We start from the raw sequence: 18963 nt of genomic DNA, 5'->3' as shown, positions 1-18963 counted from the left end.
CTAGCTCCCTGGATGTGGCCTCCCGAAACGCCCATGCTTATTTCCCCGACCGCACGGCAGCCCCTTGGGCAGCATGGAACCCCTCCGCGACTGACTCCGATGCATCCCCCATTCCCCCACAAGCTTGTGCTGCGAGACTGCCAGGCAACCCCGGGGGGCCCTGCTGCTATTTTTGTGGGCAAGCCAAGCACCCCCGACAGCGCTGTCCGGCCCCCTCATCCCTCTGCAAAGGATGCGGCAAAAACGGCCACTTAGTGGCTGTATGCCAGGCCCGGGCGGTCGCTGCGGTCTCCGGAGGTGAATCAAGACCGCCACCACAACCCTCTCCACGGACCACATGCGGCCAGCGGGCGCCGCCATCTTCCTCCTTCAGGGCCACATGTGGCCTCCGGGCACCGCCATCTTGTCTCTCGGACACCACGTGTGATGGATGGGCGCCGCCATCTTGTGCACCCCCAGCCATGTGCGTCCAGTGGGCGCCATCTTGGCTGGACTCTCAGGACCCCGACTCGGATGACCACACACCGCCCGAGGATAACATCCAACTTCTGCTACGACTAGCCTCGGTGACCCTGGACCAGTCTCGGCCCCGAACACTCTCAACTACAACGACGACCGTGCTCATCAATGGGCATGAAACATCCTGTCTGATCGACTCTGGGAGCATGGAGAGCTTCATACACCCCAACACGGTAAGGCGCTGTTCTTTCCCCGTTCACCCAGTTAACCAAAAAATCTCCCTGGCCTCCGGGTCTCATTCAGTGGAGATCAAGGGGTTCTGCATAGCAAACCTCACGGTCCAGGGAAGCGAGTTTAAATATTAACGGCTCTACGTCCTTCCCCACCTCTGCACTGCCACACTCCTAGGGTTAGATTTTCAATGCAACCTCCAAAGCTTAACCTTTAAATTCGGCGGCCCTGTATCCCTCCTCACTGTCTGCAGCCTCGCGACCTTCAAGGTCGATCCGCCTTCCCAGTTTGCGAACCTCACCCCGGATTGCAAACCCGTCGCCACCAGGAGCAGATGGTACAGTGCCCAGGACCGGACCTTTATTAGGTCGGAGATCCAGCAATTACTGAGAGAAGGTGTCATTGAGGCTAGCAACAGTCCCTGGAGAGCTCAAGTTGTAAAGAGTGGCTGTAAAGACCGGGGAGAAGCATAGGATGGTCATCGATTATAGCCAGACCATCAACAGGTTTACGCAGCTTGACGCGTACCCTCTCCCCCGCATATCCAACTGGTCAACAGGATCGCACAATACAAGGTTTTTTCCACAGTGGATCTAAAGTCCACCTACCACCAGCTCCCCATCTGCCCTAGCGACCAGAAATACACTGCTTTTGAAGCAGATGTGCGGCTCTACCACTTCCTAAGGGTTCCCTTCAGTGTCACTAATGGAGTCTCGGTCTTCCAACGAGAGATGGACCGAATGGTTGACCGGTACGGTTTACAGGCCACGTTTCCATACCTCGATAATGTCACCATCTGCAGCCACGACTAGCAGGACCACGACACCAACCTCCGAAAATTCCTCCATACCGCAAAAATCCTTAATCTCACATATAACAAGGATAAATGCGTGTTCAGCACCGACCGTCTAGACATCCTCGGCTACATAGTGCATGATGGAGTTATAGGTCCAGACCCTGAACGCATGCGCCCCCTCATGGTGTTCCCCCTCCCTCACTGCTCCAAGACCCTGAAACGCTGCCTGGGATTTTTCCACTGTCTTTAAAAGTGTTGAAACAGTGGCGGGGTGTAGGTTTGTTGAATGACTGTGGTCTCTCCTTCACCATCTGGCTCAGATTAGCTAAGGCTGCACTTTGCAGAGGCGGAAACCTTGTAGGTCCATCTGGCTTAGCTCATTTCTGGGCAATTATAAACTGCCCACTACACCACCAGGGAAGCAGCTTGGCTGAAAAGCAATCATCTCCTCCAATCCACCGCAGCTCGGGCTTTCTAACTAAGAATAGATGATCTTGCCTCATGATTGATCACACTTCACCTTATCGCATTAGTAAGAGATTCCTCTTCACGCTTCAGTAGAATATCAATTGATTGGGACAACCCAGTCGGCATGTTCAGCTTATTTTAAATGAGAGTTTTAGTTAGGCGATGTTTGTGTTAAAAATTGTAGTGGGAAAGAAGGCAACAAAGTAGTAAAGTATATCACTGACACTTACAGCATCATGAATTTTTATTGAATTTTAAAACTATTGGAATCACTGCACTGCACCTTTGAGTGCATTGTAGTTTTTTTTTAATTGATATCCTCAAATAAAACGACCGTGTATGATTTGCATGGTCAAACAGGAGGTTAATGTACAACCAGAGAGTAGTGGAGAAACAGAAAGCCAATACTTACTGTTAAGCGTTTGGAAGCATCCACCTCAATCATTCCCTTTAAGAGATTTTGACAGTCCGGCGGTATAAAGTGTGGCATATGAAACACTCCACGTTTTACCTTTTCCAATAACTGTCTCAGATTATCATCATCAAATGGCAGTGCTCCCTACAAAAGCAGGAAAGATCAGTATTAACATTCTAGTTTTATAAGTCAACAGATAAGTCTCGCATCGGAAGCACACTGAATGCAATTTTCATTTCTTAAAACAGTTCTGGATTTGTTTCAGGACAAACAGCGATTAGCTGAAGTAACTGCAAAGATTTGTAAGCTGCTTCGTACTTTTTGTTGAGTGTCGAAATGTAGAATAATTATAATTGAGGTGAAAGTTCACAGAAGCGCAAACATTTCTGATTTCCTCAACTATCACCCGTTTATGTATTTCCTTTATGCTCGATAGTGGTTGTTGTAAAGCACCTCTCATGATCTCAGGACGGCCCAACGTGCTCTAAAGCCGAATAATTACCTTTGAAGTGTAATCACTATTTTAATGTAGAAAAAAGAGAAGGCAATTTGTGCAAGGGGCTCTTGCAAACAACAATGAGATAAAGAGCAGCTAATCAGCTATAATGATGTGGAAAAAGGGATCATAGGAGCCCGGGGAGAACACTCCCTCTCTTCTCTGAATTCTACCTTACCATCTGACAAGAAGCTAGAGCTGGCCTTGGTTTAACAGTTCCTGTTAAAGACCAACACCTCTGACCACGTAGACCTCTGACCCCCAGTACTATTCTGATGTGCCAGCCTCGATGATGCATTCAACTCTCTGGAGCACGTGGAAGAGGAACAGAAGACATTTTGGATTCATATGGACTAGGATGTACTTTTGAGGGTTTAGATGGTTAGGAATATTCTCACTTTAAGAAACAAAACAGTGTTCTGAAATCACTATAATCTTATTTTACACTGCCAGTAGGAACTTTCCTAAGTGGGTGGGATTTACCGGCCATCTCGCCAGCAGAGGTGGTCCGCCAGCGGGATCTACGGACCCCTTCAATGTCAATGAGATTTCCCGGTGACAGCACGCCTTGCCGCCGGGAAACCCATGCGCCACGGAATTTCCAGCCGGCATGAATCTCCGGTAAGCCCCGCCCGTCGTCTGTGGACTAAACAATCCCCTATTTGCAGCCACTAGGAATGAAAACGTATAACCACAGGATACATACAAAATGACTAACGGCTCCCAATTATTCTCTTTCATTTTTTCTCCAGAGTGCAGATGGCAGTGGTGCAGGGACAATAAACCACGGCACAGATACAAGTGCGCCTTTCGCGTAACACAACACATGCAAAGAGAAGTAACAACAGGTAACGCAATGCAAGTCAAAACACATTATTTAAAGTCTTGAAGAATTGAATTTTCTCTATAAAGATACAAATAACCTCGGAAAATATTTATCATACTCCTCACAAATAAAAATAGGTTTCAGGTAATCTCGTATTGCAAATGGACTCCTACGAGCTGCAAGAAAAACAACATTGTTTGCCTTCAACAAGTGGCATGGGAGTGTGAAAAGGCAAAATCCATTTGGTTCTGAATTGGCATTCAGAAAATATTTCTGCCAATTAAAATGGATTTTCCTGGAGCTTTGGAAAGAACACCCGTGAAAAACTGCGGTTAAAGTAGTAATTATTCTTGTTGTGCTGCTTTCATCGGTGTAATGGTCTTTTGCTGTCAGTAGCTCAGATAATCGGAAAACTGAGGAAAATAAGATACAACATTGGCTAAGCAATGAACTCTGATAGGTTTAATCTTCTGGGACTGAGTGTTTGAATGCAAGTGATCATTCCCATTGTTAAGCGTAGATAAAGAGACTGATACAAGAATACTAAATCCAAATAGTGAAAGTAAAAGGCTGGAGGGCCCATTTTAACCCTCCCTTGGGCAGAAGGAGAGTTAAAATGGCCTCTTTGTTTACTCTGATCGTGCTCTATTTCTGTGGGGTGGAATTTTAAGCAGGTGAGGGTGACATCTTGCAGGAGGTGGTGAGGCCTCCTTTAAATGCAGCTTGTACTGGGCCGGACTCCGACGCCTGCAGAGGGAACCTACTGTGGTTTCTATACCAGGCCAATTTGGTGGAGAGGCAGCAGAGGAGGCTTTGAAAGGTAGCTTGATTCAATTTTTAGTTTCCTTGTGGAAGAGTAGGTGTCTTCTCTACATTCCACAAAGCACGTTCAGCCCTCCAGTGCCTTGTACTACCCTCCCGCCTTACCATCTATGATGCCCTTCTGACCTCGATCCCAATAATTTACCTGAATGGTAGGGATTGATCCCTAAGGACCCCAGTGCCAGCCTCCTGAATTCCATGCCCGCTTGCCTGCCACGCAGCTAGTGAGCACTACCCACTGGATTGAGGTGGGGAAATAATCTTTGTGAGTTAAAATTTTCCTGACCTCAAGCTTTAAGGTCAAAATATTGTGCTGCTGTCTGTCTTGGTCCCAAGATGCAGAACTTGGACTGGGAGTTGAACTTAGGCCTAATGTCTCCCAGTCTTGTTCAGAGATTTTTAGTCTGCTTCATAATTGAACTTGGTTGCTGATGCGACCATCAATTCACTCGAGACGGGAGTAGAAGTAAACTGTGGCTTTAATCAACTTAGAACAGTGCCTGCCTGCGACTGATCCAATACTGCGAACCACCTACAGGTCGACTGTTCTTTATACCTCCCTTCAAGGGGAGGAGCCATGGGCGGAGCCCATATAGGCCCCAACATGTTCCCCAATGGATAATGCCATACAATGGCCCATAGGAGGAGCCCACAAGGGCAACAGCATAGCACAGATACAAATACAAGGGCAACAGCACCGATACAAATACAATGGTGGATTATTGGCATAATACATTCACCACAGTTGCCATTCAACAACTGACATGTTAAAAACAATCCCTCTCTTACCTCAACATCAACACAATGCAATATAATCTCTCTAATTTAGCTGCTGGGGTGTCAAATGGGGTGTTAAAGTAAAAAGCTCTTCATGAAAGGAATAATGAACGGGATTTACTCCGATATCGGCAAGGGCTGATGTCGGACGGTATTGAAGCCACTGACAGCAATGGCGGCTTTTCCCGTTGCATAGTTTGGAACTTTGAAGAAAAAGCTGGCAGGCAGGCGTTCCAAGTCGTATCGTTGGCGGGCGGCCTCTGATTCATCCACCCCACCATCAACTCAGCGAATCAATGATCTGGATGCCATTTTTAAAGGTCGTGCCAACGTACAACGAGCACACCAGGAAACAACCTTCACCCAGTGCACTCCCTGGCACCACCCTGGCAGCGGGGTATTACCCTGACATAGTCTTGCGATGACCCTCTCCACTCAGAGCGTGCGTTCGCCTCCGAGCTCCCTGGGAGTACTGCTCGCCAGGTGCACACCTTCCGAGACCAGTCGCACTGCACGCCATTCTGACATCATCACACCACCGTAGACCATTTTCTGAGGGGTGGGGGTATGATGCTGGGGCATGGACCCAGTAATGAGGTGTTAATTTATAACAATGAAGTTCCCGACCATTGAACGGCGGGAAACGTGGCTCACCAATGATGGGGGGAAGGGGACGAACTCTTCCTGCTTTTATGTCGACATGGAAATTTGGTCTTCATGCGATATTTTCCTCTCTCGTTGCCAAATCTGTCCGACTTCAACGGGATCATAAAATCCCGGCCGGTGTATCATTAACAAAATAGGTTAATGTAAAACAAGATAACTAAGAATGGTTAATATAGTTTGATATGATTTGGGCTTCTCCTGACACGTTTGTCTATTTGCCCACAGCAATGAGGGTGGTTTCCATATGAACCAAAATCCTTTATAGGAGCCAATGGAATATTGTTCCATGGAACTAGAAATGACCATTTACTAAGAAAAAATGCATTGGGAACTAGACATGGGGCGGGATTCTCCCCTACCCGGCGGGGCGGGGGGTCCCGGTGCCGAAGAGTGGCATGAACCATTCTGGCTTTGGGCCGCCCCAAAGGTGCAGCCCCGGAGTGGTTTGTGCTGCGCTGGCCAGCGGGGAAGGGGCTTGGCGCCACACCAACCGGCGGCAAAGGGCCTCCGCCGGCCAGCGCGAGTTGGTGCATGTGCGGGAGCGCCAGCGTGTGCCAGCGTCATCCCAGCTCATGCGCAGGGGGGATCAACTCCGCGTCGGCCATGGCGGAGGAATAGCAGCCGACGCGGAGGAATAGAGTGCCCCCACGGCACAGGCCTGCCCGCAGATCAGTGGGCCCCGATCGCGGGACAGGTCACCGTGGGGGCCCCTCCCGGGGCCAGATCCTCCCGCGCACCCCCCCCCCCCTGAGAACCCCGGCGGCCGCCCGCGCCGCCAGGTCCCGCCGGTAAGCACCTACTCTAATTTACGCCGGTGGGACCGGCCGAAAACGGGCGGCCACTCGGTCCATCGCGGGCCGGAGAAAGGCCGGGGGGGGGGGCGGCTGACAGCGACCGTCGCGGCGCGATTCCCGCCCCCGCCAAATCACCGGCGCCGGAGAATTCGGCAGCCGGCGGGGGCAGGATTCACGCCGCCCCCCCCGGCGATTCTCCGACCCGATGTCCACCATGTTCTCCTATGTGCTCCAAAAGGCAATAAATACTGACAGAACATTACATTTATTCTAAAACTAATAAATAAATTCAAATTTATTTAAAAGTAAAGTTCTGTGTGAAACTACTAATACAATATTAACTTATTCTAATAGACTCTTTCAATGCTAGAAATTGTCTTTAAAAAACGTGGTTCTCTTCAGCGGTTTATGACAGACTGTGCGATGGATGATAAAGGTCAGATTGACGTTGTAAGGAATGTCTGTTTGGGGCTCATTGTCCATCATAGAATTTACAGTGCAGAAGGAGGCCATTCGGCCCATCGAGTCTGCACCGGCTCTTGGAAAGAGCACCCGACCCAAGCCCACAACTGCACCCCAAACCCAGAACCCAGTAACCCCGCCTAACCTTTTTGGACGCTAAGGGGCAATTTAGAATGGCCAATCTAACTAACCCGCACATCCTTGGGCTGTGGGAGGAAACCGGAGCACCCGGAGAAAGCCCAAGCATTGTTACTTTGATAGTGTGAACCAGAAGGCTGTTCTTCCCGCTAGGGGGATGTCTTTGTTTTGATGTTAAGGCAAACGTATTTGAAGGCAAGATCAGATTATTCTCAAGGGTCAGACAAATGATATGATAACAATTCTAACATTTACGCAGTTTGGGCAGTGGTGTCTTGGGCATCTGAGATGATTCATTTGTCTTCACCACCTGACTCCTCTTAGAACAAGGCTCCCTTGATGTTTCGGCGATTTGAAAATATTCATTTTGGTCTCTGAACTCTCAAATATCAATATCAAATATCAGCTCCCAAGCATACTTTGACTTAATCGATTTCCGAGCCCAGGGTCTTAACATCAAAGTCTGGCTGCATTTCGCTGGAGTGGTAGATCTTTCTGGCAAGGCTCAGTTATTCCCAACCCTTGTGTCACAAAAACAAAGAAACACTATTCTCCCCACACCGAGGTGGGAATCTTTAAATCACAGTTATCTATCCCAAGTCATGTCAAATAGAAATAGTAATTTTCTTCATTTGATGCATTTTATTTGATGCAGCGCAAAGCTTTGCTTGATTTTCATCATGTACCCAATCGATAACTGAATTAGATTTTTACTCCAATTGCTCCAAGCTGTTTTCCAATTTTCTCCCCCCAATTTGGACATCTCCACATCAGACAATATTTTACCTGCTGCTGGCTTCCACAATTCTGTCAGTGGTCTGTCTGAGTGACCTTCTGGAGATGTGCAACCCAGACCAGCATAGCAGCACGGGAGGAACCATTTTGTAAAATCACATTTATTTTCTCTTTTCCAGTAAATTGAGAGTTAGGCTGTGGCCAAATTGCCGGGTATATTGGGATCTAAACCTCTCTCTCCAACAACATCTTTCTTGTCTTCTCTATTCTGTCGTCTTTTTTTGACATCCTTGTTTTTCTTTGAAGGATTAAATGCACTGACTGCCCTTCCTCCACAAGACATCAGCACCGCACATCTTTAATCGAACTAATTTGTTCTAATGACGAACATTTGCTTTGCATCGCTTGCACCAAATCCTAAACCTGAATCCCTTGGTTCATGTGGACTCGACATGCCGAAGTGAATATCAGCATATTTTCTGCCTTTTCTTTGAAAACATTAGATCTGAGTGACCAGTTTTACATTCAACTGGGCGAGCCAACTGAATTTAAGAGTGACCCAAATGAAACATTCAGACAAAACAACTCACTCCGACACTCACTCACTCTCACACTCACTCACTCTGACACTCACTCTGACACTCAGTCCGACACTCACTCACTCTGACACACACTCACTCTGACACACACTCACTCTGTCTGACACTCACTCTGTCTGACACTCATTCTGACACTCACTCTGACACTCACTCTGACACTCACTCCGACACTCACACTGACACTCACTCTGACACTCACACTGACTCACTCTGACACTCACTCTGACACTCACTCACTCTGACACTCACACTGACACTCACTCTGACACACACTGACGCTCACTCAGACACTCACACTGACACTCACTCTGACACTCACTCTGACACTCTCACACTCAGTCCGACACTCACTCACTCTGGCACTCACTCACTCTGATACTCACTCACTCTGACACTCACTCACACTGACACTCACTCACACTGACACTCACTCTGACACTCACACTGACACTCACACTGACACTCACACTGACACTCACACTGACTCTCACTCTGACTCTCACTCTGGCACTCACTCACTCTGACATTCACTCACTCTGACACTCACACTGACACCCACTCTGACACTCACACTGACACTCACACAGTCACTCACTCACTCTGACACTCACTCTGACACTCACTCTGACACTCACACTGACACTCACACTGACACGCACTCTGACACGCACTCTGACACGCACTCTGACACGCACTCTGGCACTCACTCTGACACGCACTCTGACACGCACTCTGACACGCACTCACTCTGACACTCATTCTGATATTCACTCCGACACTCACTCCGACACTCACTCCGACACTCACTCACACTGACACTCACTCACACTGACACACTGACATTCACTCTGACACTCACTCACTTTGACACTCACACTGACACTCACACTGACTCTCACTCTGCCACTCACACTGACACTCACTCTGCCACTCACACAGACACTCACTCAGTCACTCACACAGACACTCACACTGACACGGACACTCACTCTGACACGCACTCTGACACGCACTCTGACACGCACTCTGACATTCACTCTGACACTCACTCTGACACTCACTCTGACACTCACTCACTCTGACTCTCACTCTGACACTCACTCTGACATTCACTCTGACACTCAATCTGACACTCACTCTGACACTAACTCTGACACTCACTCAGACACACACACAGACACTCACACAGACACACACTGACACTCACTCTGACACTCACTCTGACACACACTCTGACACTCACTCTGACACTCACTCTGACACTGACTCCGACACTCACTCAGACACACACACAGACACTCACACAGACACACACTGACACTCATTCTGACACTCACTCTGACACTCACTCTGACACACACTCTGACACTCACTCTGATACTCACTCAGACACTCACACAGACACACACTGACACTCACTCTGACACTCACTCTGACACACACACAGACACTCACGCAGACACACACTGACACTCACTCTGACACTCACTCTGACACTCAATCACTCTGACACTCACTCTGACACTCAAACTGACACTCACACTGACATTCACACTGACACTCACTCTGACATTCACTCTGACACTCACTCTGACACTCAATCTGACACTCACTCTGACATTCACAGTGACACTCACTCTGACACTCACACTGACACTCACACTGACATTCACACTGACACTCAATCTGACATTCACTCTGACACTCACTCTGACACTCACTCTGACATTCACAGTGACACTCACTCTGACACTCACTCTGACACTCACTCTGACATTCACTCCGGCACTCACTCCGACACTCACTCTGACATTCACTCTGACATTCACAGTGACACTCACTCTGACACTCACTCTGACACTCACACTGACACTCACTCTGACACTCACGCTGACACTCACGCTGACATTCACTCTGACACTCTGACACTCACACTGACACACACACTGACACTCACTCTGACTCTCACTCTGACTCTCACTCTGACTCTCACTCTGACTCTCACTCTGACACTCACTCTGACACTCACTCTGACACTCACTGACATTCACTCCGACACTCACTCTGACACGCACTCTGACACTCACACTGACACTCACTCACTCTGACACTCACTCACTCCGACACTCACTCTGACACGCACACTGACACTCACTCTGACACTCACACTGACACTCACACTGACACTCACACTGACATTCAGTGACATTCACAGTGACACTCACTCTGACACTCACTCTGACACTCACACTGACACTCACTCTGACATTCAGTGACATTCACAGTGACATTCACTCTGACACTCACTCTGACTCTCACTTTGACACTCACTTTGACACTCACTCTGACACTCACTCACTCTGACACTCACTCTGACACTCACTCTGACACTCACACTGACACTCACTCTGACATTCACAGTGACACTCACTCTGACACTCACTCTGACACTCACACTGGCACTCACACTGACACTCACTCTGACACACACACAGACACTGATACAGACACACACTGACACTCACACTGACACTCACACAGACACTCACACAGACACTCACTCTGACACTCACACAGACACTCACTCTGACACTCACTCTGACACTCACTCAGACACTCACTCAGACACACAAACACACACTGACACAGACACACACTGACACTCACACTGACACTGACACTCACACAGACTCTCACTCTGACACTCACTCTGACACTCACTCTGACATTCACTCTCTCTGACTCTCACTCTGACACTAACTCTGACACTCACTCTGACACTCATTCTGACACTCACTCTGACACGCACTCCGACACGCACTCCGACACGCACTCTGACTCTCACTCACTCTGACACTCACTCACTCTGATACTCACTCACTCTGACACTCACTCACACTGACACTCACTCACACTGACACTCACTCTGACACTCACTCTGACACTCACTTACTCTGACACTCACTCTGACACTCACTCACACTGACACTCACACAGACACTCACTCTGACACTCACACTGACACTCACACTGACACTCACACTGACTCTCACTCTGACTCTCACTCTGGCACTCACTCACTCTGACATTCACTCACTCTGACACTCACACTGACACTCACTCTGACACTCACACTGACACTCACACAGTCACTCACTCACTCTGACACTCACTCTCACACTCACTCTGACACTCACTCTGACACTCACTCTGACACTCACACTGACACTCACTCTGACACTCACTCTGACACGCACTCTGACACGCACTCTGACACGCACTCTGGCACTCACTCTGACACGCACTCTGACACGCACTCTGACACGCACTCACTCTGACACTCATTCTGATATTCACTCCGACACTCACTCCGACACTCACTCACACTGACACTCACTCACACTGACACACTGACATTCACTCTGACACTCACTCACTTTGACACTCACACTGACACTCACACTGACTCTCACTCTGCCACTCACTCACTCTGCCACTCACACAGACACTCACTCTGACACGGACACTCACTCTGACACGCACTCTGACACGCACTCTGACACGCACTCTGACACGCACTCTGACATTCACTCTGACACTCACTCTGACACTCACTCTGACACTCACTCTGACACTCACTCACTCTGACTCTCACTCTGACACTCACTCTGACATTCACTCTGACACTCAATCTGACACTCACTCAGACACTCACTCAGACACACACACAGACACACACTGACACTCACTCTGACACTCACTCTGACACTCACTCTGACACACACTCTGACACACACTCTGACACTCACTCTGACACTCACTCTGACACTCACTCCGACACTCACTCAGACACACACACAGACACTCACACAGACACACACTGACACTCATTCTGACACTCACTCTGACACTCACTCTGACACACACTCTGACACTCACTCTGATACTCACTCAGACACTCACACAGACACACACTGACACTCACTCTGACACTCACTCTGACACACACACAGACACTCACACAGACACACACTGACACTCACTCTGACACTCACTCTGACACTTAATCACTCTGACACTCACACTGACACTCACACTGACATTCACACTGACACTCACTCTGACATTCACTCTGACACTCACTCTGACACTCAATCTGACACTCACTCTGACATTCACAGTGACACTCACTCTGACACTCACACTGACACTCACACTGACATTCACACTGACACTCACTCTGACATTCACTCTGACACTCACTCTGACACTCACTCTGACATTCACAGTGACACTCACTCTGACACTCACTCTGACACTCACTCTGACATTCACTCCGGCACTCACTCCGACACTCACTCTGACATTCACAGTGACACTCACTCTGACACTCACTCTGACATTCACAGTGACACTCACTCTGACACTCACTCTGACACTCACACTGACACTCACACAGACACTGATACAGACACACACTGACACTCACACTGACACTCACACAGACACTCACACAGACACTCACTCTGACACTCACACAGACACTCACACTGACACTCACTCTGACACTCACACTGACACTCACACTGACACTCACTCTGACACACACACAGACACTGATACAGACACACACTGACACTCACACTGACACTCACACAGACACTCACACAGACACTCACTCTGACACTCACACAGACACTCACTCTGACACTCACTCTGACACTCACTCAGACACTCACTCAGACACACAAACACACACTGACACAGACACACACTGACACTCACACTGACACTGACACTCACACAGACTCTCACTCTGACACTCACTCTGACACTCACTCTGACATTCACTCACTCTGACTCTCACTCTGACACTAACTCTGACACTCACTCTGACACTCATTCTGACACTCACTCTGACACGCACTCCGACACGCACTCCGACACGCACTCTGACTCTCACTCACTCTGACACTCACTCACTCTGATACTCACTCACTCTGACACTCACTCACACTGACACTCACTCACACTGACACTCACTCTGACACTCACTCTGACACTCACTTACTCTGACACTCACTCTGACACTCACTCACACTGACACTCACACAGACACTCACTCTGACACTCACTCTGACACTCACTCTGACATTCACTCACTCTGACTCTCACTCTGACACTAACTCTGACACTCACTCTGACACTCATTCTGACACTCACTCTGACACGCACTCCGACACGCACTCCGACACGCACTCTGACTCTCACTCACTCTGACACTCACTCACTCTGATACTCACTCACTCTGACACTCACTCACACTGACACTCACTCACACTGACACTCACTCTGACACTCACTCTGACACTCACTTACTCTGACACTCACTCTGACACTCACTCACACTGACACTCACACAGACACTCACTCTGACACTCACACTGACACTCACACTGACACTCACACTGACTCTCACTCTGACTCTCACTCTGGCACTCACTCACTCTGACATTCACTCACTCTGACACTCACACTGACACTCACTCTGACACTCACACTGACACTCACACAGTCACTCACTCACTCTGACACTCACTCTCACACTCACTCTGACACTCACTCTGACACTCACACTGACACTCACACTGACACTCACTCTGACACGCACTCTGACACGCACTCTGACACGCACTCTGACACGCACTCTGGCACTCACTCTGACACGCACTTTGACACGCACTCTGACACGCACTCACTCTGACACTCATTCTGATATTCACTCCGACACTCACTCCGACACTCGCTCACACTGACACTCACTCACACTGACACACTGACATTCACTCTGACACTCACTCACTTTGACACTCACACTGACACTCACACTGACTCTCACTCTGCCACTCACACTGACACTCACTCACTCTGCCACTCACACAGACACTCACTCTGACACGGACACTCACTCTGACACGCACTCTGACACGCACTCTGACACGCACTCTGACATTCACTCTGACACTCACTCTGACACTCACTCTGACACTCACTCTGACACTCACTCACTCTGACTCTCACTCTGACACTCACTCTGACATTCACTCTGACACTCAATCTGACACTCACTCTGACACTCACTCTGACACTCACTCAGACACACACACAGACACTCACACAGACACACTCTGACACTCACTCTGACACACACTCTGACACACACTCTGACACACACTCTGACACTCACTCTGACACTCACTCTGACACACACTCTGACACTCACTCCGACACTCACTCAGACACACACACAGACACTCACACAGACACACACTGACACTCATTCTGACACTCACTCTGACACTCACTCTGACACACACTCTGACACTCACTCTGCTCACTCAGACACTCACACAGACACACACTGACACTCACTCTGACACTCACTCTGACACACACACAGACACTCACACAGACACACACTGACACTCACTCTGACACTCACTCTGACACTTAATCACTCTGACACTCACTCTGACACTCACACTGACACTCACACTGACATTCACACTGACACTCACTCTGACATTCACTCTGACACTCACTCTGACACTCAATCTGACACTCACTCTGACATTCACAGTGACACTCACTCTGACACTCACTCTGACACTCACACTGACATTCACACTGACACTCACTCTGACATTCACTCTGACACTCACTCTGACACTCACTCTGACATTCACAGTGACACTCACTCTGACACTCACTCTGACACTCACTCTGACATTCACTCCGGCACTCACTCCGACACTCACTCTGACATTCACAGTGACACTCAATCTGACACTCACTCTGACATTCACAGTGACACTCACTCTGACACTCACTATGACACTCACACTGACACTCACACTGACACTCACTCTGACACTCACTCTGACACTCACGCTGACATTCACTCTGACACTCTGACACTCACACTGACACACACACTGACACTCACTCTGACTCTCACTCTGACTCTCACTCTGACTCTCACTCTGACTCTCACTCTGACACTCACTCTGACACTCACTGACATTCACTCCGACACTCACTCTGACACGCACTCTGACACTCACACTGACACTCACTCACTTTGACACTCACTCACTCCGACACTCACTCTGACACGCACACTGACACTCACTCTGACACTCACACTGACACTCACACTGACATTCAGTGACATTCACAGTGACACTCACTCTGACACTCACTCTGACACTCACACTGACACTCACTCTGACATTCAGTGACATTCACAGTGACATTCACTCTGACACTCACTTTGACACTCACTTTGACACTCACTCTGACACTCACTCACTCTGACACTCACACTGACACTCACTCTGACACTCACACTGACACTCACTCTGACATTCACAGTGACACTCACACTGACACTCACTCTGACACTCACACTGACACTCACTCTGACACACACACAGACACTGACACAGACACACACTGACACTCACACAGACACTCACTCTGACACTCACACAGACACTCACTCTGACACTCACTCTGACACTCACTCTGACACTCACTCTGACACTCACTCAGACACTCACTCAGACACACAAACACACACTGACACAGACACACACTGACACTCACACTGACACTGACACTCACACAGACTCTCACTCTGACACTCACTCTGACACTCACTCTGACACTCACTCTGACATTCACTCACTCTGACTCTCACTCTGACACTAACTCTGACACTCACACAGACTCTCACTCTGACACTCACTCTGACACTCACTCTGACATTCACTCACTCTGACTCTCACTCTGACACTAACTCTGACACTCACTCTGACACTCATTCTGACACTCACTCTGACACGCACTCCGACACGCACTCCGACACGCACTCTGACTCTCACTCACTCTGACACTCACTCACTCTGATACTCACTCACTCTGACACTCACTCACACTGACACTCACTCACACTGACACTCACTCTGACACTCACTCTGACACTCACTTACTCTGACACTCACTCTGACACTCACTCACACTGACACTCACACAGACACTCACTCTGACACTCACTCTGACACTCACTCTGACATTCACTCACTCTGACTCTCACTCTGACACTAACTCTGACACTCACTCTGACACTCATTCTGACACTCACTCTGACACGCACTCTGACACGCACTCTGACACGCACTCTGACATTCACTCTGACACTCACTCTGACACTCACTCTGACACTCACTCTGACACTCACTCACTCTGACTCTCACTCACACTGACACTCACACAGACACTCACTCTGACACTCACACTGACACTCACACTGACACTCACACTGACTCTCACTCTGACTCTCACTCTGGCACTCACTCACTCTGACATTCACTCACTCTGACACTCACACTGACACTCACTCTGACACTCACACTGACACTCACACAGTCACTCACTCACTCTGACACTCACTCTCACACTCACTCTGACACTCACACTGACACTCACACTGACACTCACTCTGACACGCACTCTGACACGCACTCTGACACGCACTCTGACACGCACTCTGGCACTCACTCTGACACGCACTCTGACACGCACTCTGACACGCACTCACTCTGACACTCATTCTGATATTCACTCCGACACTCACTCCGACACTCGCTCACACTGACACTCACTCACACTGACACACTGACATTCACTCTGACACTCACTCACTTTGACACTCACACTGACACTCACACTGACTCTCACTCTGCCACTCACACTGACACTCACTCACTCTGCCACTCACACAGACACTCACTCTGACACGGACACTCACTCTGACACGCACTCTGACACGCACTCTGACACGCACTCTGACACGCACTCTGACATTCACTCTGACACTCACTCTGACACTCACTCTGACACTCACTCTGACACTCACTCACTCTGACTCTCACTCTGACACTCACTCTGACATTCACTCTGACACTCACTCTGACACACACTCTGACACTCACTCAGACACACACACAGACACTCACACAGACACTCACTCTGACACTCACTCCGACACTCACTCAGACACACACACAGACACTCACACAGACACACACTGACACTCATTCTGACACACACTCTGACACACACTCTGACACTCACTCTGCTCACTCAGACACTCACACAGACACACACTGACACTCACTCTGACACTCACTCTGACACACACACAGACACTCACACAGACACACACTGACACTCACTCTGACACTCACTCTGACACTTAATCACTCTGACACTCACTCTGACACTCACACTGACACTCACACTGACATTCACACTGACACTCACTCTGACATTCACTCTGACACTCACTCTGACACTCAATCTGACACTCACTCTGACATTCACAGTGACACTCACTCTGACACTCACTCTGACACTCACACTGACATTCACACTGACACTCACTCTGACACTCACTCTGACACTCACTCTGACACTCACTGACATTCACTCCGACACTCACTCTGACACGCACTCTGACACTCACACTGACACTCACTCACTCTGACACTCACTCACTCCGACACTCACTCTGACACGCACACTGACACTCACTCTGACACTCACACTGACACTCACACTGACACTCACACTGACATTCAGTGACATTCACAGTGACACTCACTCTGACACTCACTCTGACACTCACACTGACACTCACTCTGACATTCAGTGACATTCACAGTGACATTCACTCTGACACTCACTCTGACTCTCACTTTGACACTCACTTTGACACTCACTCTGACACTCACTCACTCTGACACTCACTCTGACACTCACTCTGACACTCACACTGACACTCACTCTGACATTCACAGTGACACTCACTCTGACACTCACTCTGACACACACACAGACACTGATACAGACACACACTGACACTCACACTGACACTCACACAGACACTCACACAGACACTCACTCTGACACTCACACAGACACTCACTCTGACACTCACTCTGACACTCACTCAGACACTCACTCAGACACACAAACACACACTGACACAGACACACACTGACACTCACACTGACACTGACACTCACACAGACTCTCACTCTGACACTCACTCTGACACTCACTCAGACATTCACTCACTCTGACTCTCACTCTGACACTAACTCTGACACTCACTCTGACACTCATTCTGACACTCACTCTGACACGCACTCCG

General features: G+C 49.0%; 1 protein-coding gene across 8 annotated transcripts in view; it reads right to left on the bottom strand.

The window, feature by feature from the left end:
* The window catches only part of LOC140384654 (serine/threonine-protein kinase BRSK2-like), a 1379643-nt gene that overhangs the window by 211229 nt on the left and 1149451 nt on the right, over positions 1–18963 (bottom strand). For all 8 annotated transcript variants that reach the window (XM_072466558.1, XM_072466560.1, XM_072466561.1 and 5 more), the window contains exon 8: positions 2367–2513. In XM_072466558.1, coding sequence (XP_072322659.1) covers positions 2367–2513 — 147 coding nt within the window. The remainder of the gene's footprint in view (positions 1–2366; positions 2514–18963) is intronic.

This window comes from Scyliorhinus torazame, chromosome 10 (assembly GCF_047496885.1).
Source record: "Scyliorhinus torazame isolate Kashiwa2021f chromosome 10, sScyTor2.1, whole genome shotgun sequence".
NCBI classification, from domain to species: Eukaryota; Metazoa; Chordata; class Chondrichthyes; order Carcharhiniformes; family Scyliorhinidae; genus Scyliorhinus; species Scyliorhinus torazame.
This window is presented reverse-complemented; position numbering and strand designations above follow the sequence as displayed.